At 43.6% G+C, this 14679-nt stretch overlaps 1 protein-coding gene across 3 annotated transcripts in view; it reads right to left on the bottom strand.

Moving 5' to 3' along the window:
- DOP1B (DOP1 leucine zipper like protein B) overlaps positions 1–14679 on the bottom strand; it is a 131467-nt gene that overhangs the window by 86329 nt on the left and 30459 nt on the right. For all 3 annotated transcript variants that reach the window (XM_044284468.1, XM_044284466.1, XM_044284467.1), the window contains exons 6-13: positions 14188–14286; positions 12389–12512; positions 9781–9890; positions 8995–9109; positions 7897–8017; positions 7408–7527; positions 7131–7230; positions 3257–3448 (exon numbers count right to left, since the gene is read on the bottom strand). In XM_044284468.1, the coding sequence (XP_044140403.1) occupies positions 3257–3448; positions 7131–7230; positions 7408–7527; positions 7897–8017; positions 8995–9109; positions 9781–9890; positions 12389–12512; positions 14188–14286 (981 nt within the window). The remainder of the gene's footprint in view (positions 1–3256; positions 3449–7130; positions 7231–7407; positions 7528–7896; positions 8018–8994; positions 9110–9780; positions 9891–12388; positions 12513–14187; positions 14287–14679) is intronic.

Below are 14679 nucleotides of genomic sequence, written 5' to 3'. Positions count from 1 at the left end.
AACAGAAAATAAAAGTAAATGGCCAATTTGTTTTACTGCACATGGAACGCGGTAAAAACAAAACTCATAAAACTGTGGAGGAATTGCATTTTGTTGTGCTTTTTCATAAGTGTAAACAGTTATATCTACTTATTTTAGTTATGATGGGTATTCATTGCCTTTAAGAGCAATGTTGATTTATATTCACTGTTTTGTATGGATTTTCATGTAGGCCAAAGTAAGTCCATGAGAAGATTTCTGTGCCGTTCAAAAGCTAGTGTTATTGTAACAATATATTATACATTTAGACGGTTAGAAGATACGCCGCACCTGCAGATTCTGAGGCTTCATTGTATTTCTTATCTGAACATGAATTCCACAGTTAGAAAATTGTCTAGATGTTCCTCAAAGTATACATTCATGTATCAAAGTTTGTCCCTCGGCCCTAAGACAAGGCCTCCAGATGTCAGAGGTGTGTAGTATTGAAAATATCAGGCATGTATGAGTTAACCCTTAATGGTATGATGCTTAGTGCTTATACAACAGTGCCACCTAGATATGAACAGTTAATACTACATCAGTAGCAAAAGTGCATTCTGGGTAGTGTTATGACGTCACGCTCCTTATCAATGCACACACCCATCTAACAATGATTGGAAAAAAAAGAAAGAAAGGGAGATCTCTGGAGAAACATTTGGATTATCGGGAAAAACTCTTGAGAGCTGGCTGCCCCAAGACTCTGCACATCACTTGACCCTTGGGTAATGTATATTTTAAGTAATAAAAAATAGAAGGGCACTCTCTGAAGCAATGGGAACAATGGATATTGGTACACACAAATGTATTGGTATCTTTAAAATATGTGGCTCAACAGTAAAGGTTCACAATGTTATCCAATGTATATTTTAGTTTTATGTAGTATTGATCTAAATTAATTGGCTTGATACTCAGCCAGATACCCGCTCATCTACGGACGTGTAACGTTAGTCGCTACATCAGTATTTTCTCAGATTTCAGTTACGATGCATATAACTGAATAAAGGGGATAATATTGGAGAAACTCTCTGTTGGGAATCTTTATATTCCCTAGTTAGCAAATAATTTATAAGTTCTGTCAATACTACCATTATCTGAGATTGGTCATCATTTTGGGGCAGAGCAAGGGCTCGTATCTGTCATCTTCTTGATTGAGTTTTTCGCATAATCCATTGATTGTATATCTCTCACAATTTTAAAGCCGTATTGCATAATATTCTTGTGTTGGTTGAGTAGTGTTTTGTTGGCACCATATAGTGGTGAATTCTGGGTACTGCATATCATTGTATATTATTGAAATTTATGTTGATTAATTTTTGATTGTATTGTAAACTATTGTATAATAAACCATTTATATTTTAGCATAAACGCTTGTACCCTGTTTTACTGATTGCACAAAATAATCAGGTTCTTGATTGAACTCTTTTTGAGATGTTTATGTCCATCTTGCGGGTCAATATCGTTTGAACTATTTTTCTTTTGATCCGTTAATTTTTTTTATATTTATATAAAGCATTTGCTTTATATACCCGACAATTTGCGTCCCAATTCCATTTTGAATTTTTCAGCTTCTCCCTGCATCGTATGCAACAGTAAATGGTGCCATTAGATAGCAGAAATTGTTCCACAAAAAACAAGCTCTTAGGCCTCTTTCAGACGGGCGTTGCGGGAAACACACACGATTTTTCCGCGCGAGTGCAAAACATTGTAATGCGTTTTGCACTCGCGTGAGAAAAATCACGCATGTTTGGTACCCACACCCAAACTTCTTCACAGAAGTTCGGGCTTGGGATTGGTGTTCTGTAGATTGTATTATTTTCCCTGAATACAGAATGCATAGTAAAATAGCGCTGGAGGGGTTAAAAATAAATAAAAAATAATTTAACTCACCTTAGTCCACTTGATTGCGTAGCCGGCATCTCTTCTGTCTTCATCTTAGCTTTGTGTAGCAACAGGACCTGTGGTGACGTCACTCCGGTCATCACATGATCCATCACCATGGGAAAAAAGATCATCTGATGGATCATGTGATGACTGTGACGTCACCAAAGGTCCTGTTGCTGCACAGAGCTAAGATCAAGACAGAAGGAGATGCCGGCTTCGCGATCAAGTGGATTAAGGTGAGTTACATTATTTTTATTTATTTTTAACCCCTCCAGCGCTATTTTACTATGCATTCTGTGTTCAGAATGCTATTATTTTCCCTTATAACCATGTTATAAGGGAAAAATAATAATGATCGGGTCTCCATCCCGATAGTCTCCTAGCAACCGCACATGCTTGCGGATGCTTGCGATTTTCACGCAACCCTATTCACTTCTATGGGGCCTGCTTTACGTGAAAAACGCAGAATATAGAGCATGCTGCGATTTTCACGCAACGCACAAGTGATGCGTGAAAATCACCGCTCATGTGAACAGCCCCATAGAAATGAATGGGTCGGTATTCAGTGCGGGGGCAATGCGTTCAACTCACGCATCGCATCCGCGCGGAATACTCGCCCGTGTGAAAGAGGTCTTATATGGCTATGTGAATGAATAAATAAATAAAAGTTATGGCTCTGGGAAAGCGGGGAGTAAAAGATGAAAACGCAAAAACTGAAAATCATCCAGGGATTAAGGGGTTCATAATTAACCCATTGGTAGGGTGTAATATGCATATCATAAATTGGGCATACATTATACACACATTTACTAGGGATCCACATGACTATAATAAACTGGATAAATAATGTCACTCGTTATGCAGTGTGAATAGTATAAAAATAAAAAATTAAATTTTTTTAAAATCTAAATTCATATGACAAAGAAAATTTTACAAATCACACAGTACATTATATGTATCCCCCTTGCAAAAAAAAAAAAAAATTGATAGCTGCTGAAAAAAACTAACGAACTAGCCAATCATTAAAGAGGTTTTCCCATAAACAACATGTATGTATGTATGATCACCGACACTCCCACAGATCATGAGAACAGAGTCCCCCGTGTGAATGGAGCAGAGCTGTGGGCATGTGTCACATGGCCCACCACTCTATTCACAGCACTCGCCGATCGCCCTCAGTCCCACAGAAGCCAAGTGGTGGTCACACATGTGCACCATGGTTCCCTTCACACAGGGGACTCTCGAGACTGTTGGCGGTCCCAGCAGTCAGATTCCCGGCGATCATACGTTTATCGGTGATAAAAAGGTTGCTCGGAGGTCCACCCCTTTAAGGGTTTCATTAGAATACAGCGCTTACACTGTCTGGGCTCTCAGACTCCATGTCGAGGTAAGCGGGGGGCATCTGCACTTTGCTGAGGACTTTGAAGCAAGTTCTGAGCGCCTGGGTCAGCTCCGGCAGGCTGAGGGCGTCCGTGTTCTCAGACAGAGACTGAGCCATGTAGCTGAGCATCTGAGGTAAGTACTGGGTCTGGACTTCGGAGTAGAGTTCCTGACAAGGGAAAAAAAAATGATTAAAAATAACATCTCATCTCTGTAAGTAAACCAATAATAATTGCTATAAAACATGGGGCAGTCTTCCCGACAAGTCTGTTTCACAGGTTTATAATTGGACATATTTCCCCATGAAAAAAACCTGCAGTTGTCATTTATTAATAAAATTCCAGGAGGAATAACAGAGGAATCACAATTTACAGTTATAAGAAAACGTGCTCCAGAATTGTTATTCAATGGGGAATACAAGCATTTACTAACACAAGCCATGTCAGGAGGGGAGACGGGTAAATTAAAGAGGTTGCCGGGATTTACAGGGGTTTTGCCACTTATCCCACTTATCCTCAATTACCCCTTCTGGGATAATGCCTACCAACCCATAAGGGACATTACTCAGTGTGGCACCTGCAGCAGCATCTATACCTTACCTCCTTAGGGTCCATTCACACGTCTGCAACTGTTTTGCACTCCGCAAATTGCGGATCCGCAAAACACAGACACTAGCCATGTGCGTTCCGCATTTAGCGGACCGCACATGGCCGGCACTATGATAGAAATGCTTATTCTTGACCGTGGCTGCAGACAAGTATAGGACATGCTCTATTTTTTTGCAGGGCCGCGGAACAAAAGTTAGGATGCAGACAGCGCATGGTGTGCTCGTCTTCTGCAGCCCCATTTAAAAGAATGGATCCGCACCCGTTCCGCAAAATTGTGGAACGGATGCGTGTCCATTATGCGGACCTGTGAATGGACCCTAACACTGTATACTGAGGCATACCATCTCATGTCCGAATTATTCACTATTCACTCAGCACATTGCTCGGGGTTTACACCGAGGCAGTTGTTTCTATACCGACGGGACTGTGTCCGTATTAAGCGCCATCCGTTCTGTGAATGGCAGTGTTATATTTGGTAATCTCATCTTTTCATTTATTCCCTGATGGACCAATAGCATTGGGTAAACGGGTTGGGATTATGGAGATTTGGGGGGTCATTTACTAAGTGATATACGCCAGTATTCTGGCGTATATCTGTTGCAGATTGTGGCGCAAAGGTTATTGGTGCCGCAATCTGCGACTTTCCGCTACTCACACCAAGTGGCGGGGAAGGGGACGGGCCGGCAGGCCCTTCTCATTTATCATTTTCTAGGCGTAGAAAATGGTCTAAATGTAAGCCAGTGGGGAATCTGGCGTACATTTAGACAGGCGGTGGATGCGCCGTAGTTATGTAAAGGCTGGCGCCTCTGGATAACTTGGGCAGATTCACCGCCAGTGCAGGGGTTATTGTCTAAAAAGCCATTCTTAATAAATGACCCCCTTGGTTCCTATATCTGTCACCCCAATTCCTTTGCCTGTGTGTTTGTCCGCAAATTGTGCGGTATGGAACAGAGTCCTTATTACGCCATTGTTATAGAAGGGACTGCGCTGCTGTAGACACTATGAAAGAGGCCTTGTCATTTTGGGCAGTTTTTTATCATCTATACACAGGGGGTCCTTTATTAAGACCAGTGTCTGCACCCCTGTATCTGGCGGTGGATCTGCCGAGGTTATGAAGAGGCGCAGGCCTAAAAAAGAGGTGTAGAAAATTATGAATGAGACGGGCCTGCCGGACCATCCCCTTCCCAGCCCACTGTTTTAGACCGGGCGTGAGCAGGGAAAAGTCGCAGTTTACGGCGCAACTAACCATTGCACCGCAATCTGCGCCAGTATTTCTGGATAATAAATTATCCCCATAGTTGAAGAAGCCACAGCTCGCTGGAACTAGCACAGCTCAGTACACTGCGTAGTGGCCGGGAAAGGTACTGCAAGCTGTCCTGTTCACATTGCGCGTAGCTGTGCTAATCCCAGCATGCTGCTGCTCCAGTGTTCCCTCTAAGCTGCGCGGGTGGGCGGCCGCGCAGCAATTATTGTGGCCCCGCTCACAATTTTATAATGCCCGCTCACTTAGCCTAGTTCGCTAACGCTGCTGGCAAAATGCCAGCACTTGTCGTCACTCGTCAGACTCATGTGCGTGACGGCGCCGACGTCCTCCTCGTAGTCTTGTGCGGCTCAGCACAGCGGGGCGCCGCCTACATAAGGTCAGTCGTCACTGTGTTCCTTCTGCACGGCACAGACGTCACACACAGACCGCAGCACTGTTCGCGCACTTATTGGCGCTGCAAGATTCGCGGGAGAAGGAAGGGAACTCTGAGGAGCGTGGGCACAGAGTTCGCTGAGGTAGTGGTTTTGGATTAAGTGGTAGCATAGGCAGCTTTACGTCTCAGCCGTGTCTGGTCTGAAAGAAATTGAAAGACTGTGCTAGGCTGGCGGCGCTGCTGTGGGCTGTAGCAGGGCCGGGGGTGAAAAGGGGAGAACAAAAAGTTATAAAAAATCTGATAAATACCAGTGTGAATGAAGGACTGTTAAAAGGGGTTAATAACTACTGAAGGCCCTTCACAGTAGTTATTAACCCCTTTCAGCAGTTCCCCAGTCACAGTATTTATTAACCCCTTTCACTAGTCCCCTCTTCAGTGAAGGGGGGACTGCTGAAGGGGTTAATCAATATTATGAATGGGGGACTGCTGAAGTGGTTAATAAATACTGTGAATTGGGGGACTGCTCAAGTGGTTAATAAATACTGTGACTGGGGGACTGCTTAAAGGGGTTAATAAATACTGTGAATGGGGGACTGCTGAAGTGGTTAATAAATACTGTGACTGGGGGACTGCTTAAAGGGGTTAATAAATACTGTGACTGGGGGACTGCTTAAAGGGATTAATAACTACTGTGAAGGGTCTTCAGTAGTTATTAACCCCTTTTAACAGTCCTTCATTCACACTGGTATTTATCAGACTTTTTTATAACGTATTTTTCTCCCCTTTTCACCCCCGGCCCTGCCACAGCCCACAGCAACAGCAGCGCCGCCAGCCCAGCACAGTCTTTCTTTTGTCCCCCTTTAGGTGTTTAGGTGTTAGAGCAATCTAATTAAAGTTCTATTTTAACACCTAAAGAGAAAGGAAAAAAATAAAAACCTACTGTTTCTCTAGATGACCTTATGTTGATAGTAGTGTTAATTAGTGTCTCAATGATTTGTAAAAAATAGTGTAGCTGCTTTTATAGACCCTTGAGACTCTATTACCACTACTATCAACATAAGGTCATCTAGAGAAACAGCAGCTTTTAAAATTATTTTTAAATCAAATGAAAGTTATATTTTAACATAAGGGTCAGAAACTGGGTTTTGTTTAGCCTCTTGGTTATTAATTTTTCTATGTAAATTCTCTGGATCAAAGATTTTTTTTTTCCCTGTATGGTTTTTATATGGAGAGCAATGTCCAGTGATCACAGAGAGGACTATACTGTATATTGTACGGGATGGTGCAGGGGTTATACTGTATTGTATGGGATGGTGCAGAGGTTTGTATGCTCTTTGAAATGACAATTATCTTAGGTTTTCCTATCGCCCACCTTTGATGGCGCTGTGCCCAGCTCTGAGCCGACCCCGCTCAGCAGCTGCCAAGGCTTAGAGGGAACACTGTGCTGCTCATCTGATCGTCAGGGGTCCCAGGAGTCAGACCCCCACAGATCTGATATTGATGACCTATCTTGATGATCATCAATAGTTAAGCCCCAGAAAACATCTTTAATCTTTATTTATGGATAAGACCGGAGAACCCCTTTAAGGTCCCTGAATGCTCTTACCAGAGGAATGACGTCGAGTAGGAAGACCAGCAGAGTGCAGATCTCAGACACACAAGGAGCTCGCCCCACGTACTTGGGGTCACCGCTGTCCCCATTTTTTCTGTAAGGAAAGAGTAGATAAATGTCGGCCCCATTTCACAGCCTCCTCCATCTGACAAACAGATCTTCAGTTCAACAGTGGCCCCTGTAAGTGATGGAACTACAAGTCCCAGCATGTATTCTCCGGTGGGACTCTAGATCGTCCACATGGACAGATGCCAGGAGGAGGCGTACGTACCTGAAGCTGTGCTCGAAGCACACGGTCATGTAATCCCACAGGAAGTCCGAGCTGAGGGAGGTGATGAAGAGATTGACCGTTTTCACGATTTCAGAGGCGTTCTTATTTTCTTTAATTGCACTGGAAAACAGAAGACACGGGGGGTGGGGGACGACATGATGACAGTGGTGAAGGAGGGACGGAGATACCCATGGCAATCAAACAGGTTTTGGATGAGAAGTGTCAGGGTGGCACAGAAGAAAGCGATCTGGGACATATCTCTTCTGCAAGAAGAGATAAGCGGCGCCTAGGCAGAACCGCTGATCCTCTCTACATAACTGTCAGGTTCTGATAGGTCAATGGAGACTTTCCCATGATGTGTTTTATAAGAAAAAGACCCAGAAGTAAATTCTCTCTAGGGACGACCCTCCAAACCCAGAAACCCTATGATCGTGCTGCACAAAACACAAAGACCGTGATTGTGGCGAATCTCTGCATTGCTACAAATACCTTATGAGCTGGCTGCCGCTCTGGCCATAGCTCAGCTTTATATCCGTCCCCAGGGCATCTCTGCAGTAGGCATAAAAGGCTCGGATCACTTCCAGGAACAAAACTTCCACCAACGGAGGACCTGCGGGACACAACATATTGCTTCATCCTACATAATGCACTGACGAGGACGCGACGGTGGGCAGGGGACTGGCTACCCTAAATTTCTTACAGCTGATTTTTCTCATGCGGTTCTCCAGTTTTAAAGGGGTGCTCCGCTTTCTGGCAATCTCTACTTGCTAGAAAGGTCTAGGCTGATCACAAAGTGGCAGTAAGTGTTCAATTTCCCAGCAGCGCCACCGCAGGAGAAATTAAGCATTACACCTTGTATATTCGCATCAATGAGTTGTGCCTAATGCAGGACAGGTCAGGTCCTCCAGAACGAGGGACGCTCTACGTAACCTCTTGACCACTCCTGAAATCGAAGACGCCCCCTCCCTCTATTATTATGGGGGGGGTCATACAAGATTAGAAAATCAGGGCTGTTTTTTAGCAAAAACTGCGCCACAGCTGTCCACGGGTTGTGCCTGGTATTGCAGCTCAGTGCCACTGAAGTGAATTAGCTTCATCTGCAATACCGCAACCAACCCATGGACAGGCGTGGCGCCATTTATGGAAGGAAGCAGTTCTTTACCTCCTGGACAAACCCTTTAATGCTATATCCCTAACATGATGTATGAAAATTAGTTTTATAAAACCAACAGCACTATTAATGAAAAGGTCTGCAACGTTCTGATGTAATCGTATTGCTATTCTTCGCCATTTTCAAGATCTCTGCTTGCTGTCAATGAAAAAAAAAAGATTTGCTGTTTGCATTCAGACTCTAAAAGCTTCTACTGCTCGATTACTTCTCACAGCTGTATCCAGTCAGTGTGAGCTACGCACATCGGCTCTCAGTCTGTCGGTGTTGTTAAAGGGGTATTACGACTATTAACATTTATGGTAAATCTATAGGCTACTCCAGACAGGGATTCTTGGGGGAGGGGGCGGCTCGGCACTACGGGGGTCACAGCAGAGATGTAGGAAAGAGATGAGCGTGTTCTCAGCCACTCACGTTACCTATCTCTGGCTTGTCCAGAAGACTGACGAGGATGCGAAAGGGCTTCAGATAGACCTGGAGACCTTGTTCTGTGTCTGAATACAGGATATTTTGGTGTAAAATCTGCATCAGTGCCTGCGAGAATAAAAATAAACCTATATGACTTATGTGCACTTTGTATCACATTGCACAGTGCGTGCAGGAAAGCAACAATATTGTATGCAGCTGCTGTTCCTTATTTCTCCACCAGGGGGAGTCAAACTTAGCAAACTTCACTGCTGTCAAATAAAAAGTTACAAAAACAAACAAACAAAAAAAAGAAACATCTAGAACTAACAATCTAGAATTCTCAGGACTGGGTGGGGAGGCATTTTATTGAAAATTATGGATTATTCAGACTCCTAGGGTTGTCAGGAAGACCCCAACTCATTTTATTTGGCTTTAATCTTCTTCTAAAAAATGAAGGGAGTTGTCCTTGCAGGATACCTTTTTGCGACAAGGGTCTCCTAGCAGTCAGCTGTAATTTCCTGTATTCGATTTAACTACAGTGCCTCCACAGGACAAATTAAGCATTACACAATTTACAATATGCTGCCCATATATTAAATAGATGCATTGGATCCTCCAAAGAGAGACATTATTTTGAACCTAGTTTTCGCAGCGGCTTTTAGAGGGGGGTCTTCAACAGTGGACCCCCCCACATTGAACTCAAAGTCTCATACAATGAAAGCACTCTCAGAATTGTAGCATTAGTAAATGATAGCAGTACATTTCCGAAAATGGAGGACGATGGAGGTTGTACTTACTTGGACTAAAAAATCTTTGGAGTATTTTGCAAAAAAGGCAGAACCATATTCTTCTTCTCCGGATGTGGCTTTCAGCTCTGGAGCCACAACGCTCCCTTTTATATTAGTTCCTGCACAGAAAAAATAAAAGTTTAGGACCCAGTCAGAAGAGGAGCATAGGGACCCTCTATCATTCATCAATCTTAGCAGGACTCCTATAGGACATGTTTGCAGGCAGCCACCAGCTGAGCCCACATGTATTCATAAATCTACATGCAGTGAGCTCCCCCTAGTGGTAGCTGCATTCAGACAGAATTTAACCATTTTGAATCGTATTTTTCGCTTTATAAGACGCACTTGTCCCCCCCCCCCCCCAAAAGTGGGGGGAAAATGGCTGTGTTATAAAGCGGATACTTCGCTGGCCGCTATGCTGCACAGCGCGGCCAGCGAAGTATCAGTGTGGAGGGAGGAGGTGGGGACACTCATGGCGGGGCCCAGTGCAGTGATTCTACTCTAATACACCGGGCCCCGCAGCTGTTAAGTACATTCAATCCGATACATATCTTAATGTATACCGCACTGTTCTGTACTTACTGTAGTACCGTATGTATAGCATTAAGACGGCGCAGACCGGCAGCTCCCTCGGTCATGCGCCGCCTGCCGCAGCTCCCTCCTCATGCGCAGCCTGCCTGTTCATTCATAAAGTGAGATAAGCAGGCAGGCGGCGGCTGAGGAGGCAGCTGCGGCAGGCGGCGCATGACCGAAGGGAGCTGCCGGTCTGCGCCATCTTAATGCTATACATACGATACTACAGTAAGTACAGAACAGTGCGGTATACATTAAGATATGGATTGGATTGAATGTACTTAACAGCTGCGGGGCCCGGTGTATTAGAGTAGAATCACTGCACCGGGCCCCGCCTCCTCCCTCCACACTGATGCATCTGATGGGGGATCTGTAGATAACACTTATGGGGATCTGTGGATGACATAAAAGTGTCATCCATAGATCCCCCCATAACAGTGCGTCATCCACAGATCCCCCCATAACAGTGCGTCATCCACAGATCCCCCCATAACAGTGCGTCATCCACAGATACCCCCATAACAGTGCGTCATCCACAGATACCCCCATAACAGTGCGTCATCCACAGATACCCCCATAACAGTGCGTCATCCACAGATACCCCCATAACAGTGCGTCATCCACAGATACCCCCATAACAGTGCGTCATCCACAGATACCCCCATAACAGTGCGTCATCCACAGATACCCCCATAACAGTACGTCATCCACAGATCCCCCATAACAGTGCGGCATCCACAGATCCCTCATAACAGTGCGGCATCCACAGACCACCATTAGTTGAAAACCTACCAAAAGCACACCTTTTGGTTCAAAATATTTTTTTCTTATTTTCCTCCTCAAAAACCTAGGTGCGCCTTATCATCAGGTGAGTCTTATAAAGCGAAAAATGCGGTAGTTTCAATAAATAAGACAACAGTGCGTCTGACCACTTCACTATCCTAGACCACTAGTGATGTACCTATTAACCACTTCGCTGCCCAAGACCCCCACATATTATACAGCGACTTTTAACAGTATTAGCACTACTGTTTAAACGACTCGCCTTGTTATAGGCCTAAGTGCTTGATTCAATTAACTTCATTTATAAAGCATGCAGAAGCCCTGTAATATGCATCATATGATGAGAATGACTACACTGAAATAGGTGGTATAAAACTCGTGGTCTGCAGATGCTGTATTCTCAACTCGAAAAACCTTGCCTGCGAATAGTAAAGTATTACTGGATTATCAGAAATTCCGGATTATTGGACGTTGTCATTGAAAAGTGCTGACAAACAATCTCTGGAGATTGAAAAGAGACTAACAGGGATTAGATAAAAGACTCCATTTTTTATTTTATTATTACTATTATTTTATAGAATTAGCGCCACTCTTCCCCATGGGCTGCATTTGGTATTGCAGCTTGACTGAGCTGAAATTTCAGACAGTCCATGGGTAAGAGTGCTGCAGTTCCAAATTAAAAAAAAAAAAAAATTAGAACATTTAGGGCTTATTCACATGGAATATCAGATGCCGGATTAAAAGAATCTCACAGTATGCTTTTCTTTTAATCCAGATTTTGTACTATGCAGAAGGCAGTCGTCTGCGCTATGCGTCTGATCAGTATGGCTGCCATTCTAGATTTGTGCACGAGCTCAGACGCTTCATATCTTTTCCCTTGTACAGGTGGTTGGGAGGGGTGAGGCCGCTTTGGGTTAAGAGGGCACAGGACTGGAATGTTTGTATTCGGGGAGGGGTCTGTAAATTTCCAAACTATCAAGCTAAGGAGAGAAGGAAACAGAATAGTGTCGGCCGGCCAGTGACTACCTATACACCATTATTCTGCGCCTCCGCCTCATTCACTTCAACGTGGCATGGGCAGGTGTGCTGCAGTTTCTAGAAGAAGGCGGACATGTTTTCCTAATCCAGTGCAACATCGATAAATTACGATAATACACATTTACCACTATGGCCCCAGAGGTGCCATACAATCGCAATGTGATACCACATAGAGTCAAACTGCTACATCTCTACTTGGCACCTGTGTCTTTAACAAACCTACCTAGCAGCCAGGCAAATAGCCTTCTGTTGAGTGACATGTCCCGCCTCAGCACAGTCTGGATGGCGCAGGACAGGATGTGAACGAGATCTTTCTGATGAAGTGACATAGGGCAATCCCCAGAATCCTGCAAAAAATGTCACAAGACTCACTGTAAACATCACTTCAAGGGGTTTTACAGACCTCAATAACCCTGTACATTACTTATCTCAAGTTACATCCTGTATTATACTCCAGAGCTGCACTCACTATTCTGCTGGTGGAGTCACTGTGTACATACATTACATTACTTATCCTGTACTGATCCTGAGTTACATCCTGTATTATACTCCAGAGCTGCACTCACTATTCTGCTGGTGCAGTCACTGTGTACATACATTACTTATCCTGTACTGATCCTGAGTTACATCCTGTATTATACTCCAGAGCTGTAGTCACTATTCTGCTGGTGGAGTCACTGTGTACATACATACATACATTACTTATCCTGTACTGATCCTGAGTTACATCCTGTATTATACTCCAGAGCTGCACTCACTATTCTGCTGGTGGAGTCACTGTGTACATACATACATTACTTATCCTGTACTGATCCTAAGTTACATCCTGTATTATACTCCAGAGCTGCACTCACTATTCTGCTGGTGGAGTCACTGTGTACATACAATACATTACTTATCCTGTACTGATCCTGAGCTACATCCTGTATTATACTCCAGAGCTGCACTCACTATTCTGCTGGTGGAGTCACTGTGTACATACCTTACATTACTTATCCTGTACTGATCCTGAGTTACATCCTGTATTATACTCCAGAGCTGCACTCACTATACTGCTGGTGCTGTCACTGTGCCCATACATGACATTACTTATCCTGTACTGATCCTGAGTTACATCCTGTATTAAACTCCAGAGCTGCACTCACTATTCTGCTGGTGCTGTCACTGTGCCCATACATGACATTACTTATCCTGTACTGATCCTGAGTTACATCCTGTATTATACTCCAGAGCTGCCCTCACAGATCTGAAGGCCTCAGACCTGAAACTTCCCTGGATTGCTTTCTAGCTCTGTAGAGGTTGCATTGACAATTTGCCATCTGGTAAAAGGCAGTTTTTACACTGAATTGTCATCTGATCTGTCTTACTGCATTATAAGAGCTCAGCTATGCAGTTTTTTTGACTGTTCTCTAACACGGTTATACATTATGTTATACTATATTATTTTACATTATAACGTTGTATTACACTGGTATATAATATTCTGTTGATATACTATATTATTTTATATTATACAGTTGTATTATGTTGTTATACTATATATTACAGTGTTATATAATATTACGTTATACTATATTATTTTACATTTTACAGTTGTATTACATACTTGTGGATCTGTTATATAATTTACTAAATGTCAACACTATTATTATACATTATACTTCTATTATGTGTATTATATGGTTTACTACAATACAATTCTGTAATCTCTAGGACTCAAGCACACAACCGTATTAGTTTTGCGGTTTGCAAACCAAAGATCAGAAAAATACGGATACCGCCCGTGTGCATGCCGCAATTTTCTCACTCCCTTCACTAGAAAAGGACATCAATAGGACATGTTGTATATTTTGCAGAACGGCCACATGGATGATATCCGTGTGCTGTCTGTTTTTTTTTTAGTACGAGCAGAAATTGATGGGTCCATGTGCGATCCGCAAAAAAAGCCGATTGGACGCAGACCTTAAATACGGTTGCGTGAATGAGGCCTGACTCGTCTGCAATGCACACATCTCTTCTTACCAAACAAGTGTGAAAGGGGAAGAAGAAAAGCAGAATTTCCAGCGTGTTCCTCTGAACGAGGACATTCGAATCCATCACCGAGACGCAGAGAGATTTTATCTGCAGGGAACAGAATAAAAAGCCATGTGATCCAGTCAGCACAAACCGGCGTCAGCGAGATCACAAGTGATTGACTTTCCTACAAGCTTTTGTGTTATGTCAGGTTGATAACATAATTTAAAGGAGGTTGTCCAGGTTTAAAAATATATGGCTGTCTTCTTCCAAAAACAGCACCACCCCTGTCCATAGGCTATGTCTGGTACTGCAGCTCAGGTCCTCTCACTTCTATAGTCCAGCTGCAATACCAGACACAACCTATGGACAGGTGTGGCGCTGTTTTTGGAAGAAAGCAGCCATGTTTTTCTTATCCTCATCAACTAACCCCAACCAACTGTTCCCAGCTAGTGGCTTCTCAACTGAGACTACAACTCCCAGCATGCCCGTGCCTATTGA

The sequence above is a fragment of the Bufo gargarizans genome, chromosome 3, assembly GCF_014858855.1.
Source record: "Bufo gargarizans isolate SCDJY-AF-19 chromosome 3, ASM1485885v1, whole genome shotgun sequence".
Lineage (NCBI taxonomy): Eukaryota > Metazoa > Chordata > Amphibia > Anura > Bufonidae > Bufo > Bufo gargarizans.
Note: the sequence above shows the minus strand (reverse complement) of the source record. Positions and strands in the feature narration are given on the sequence as shown.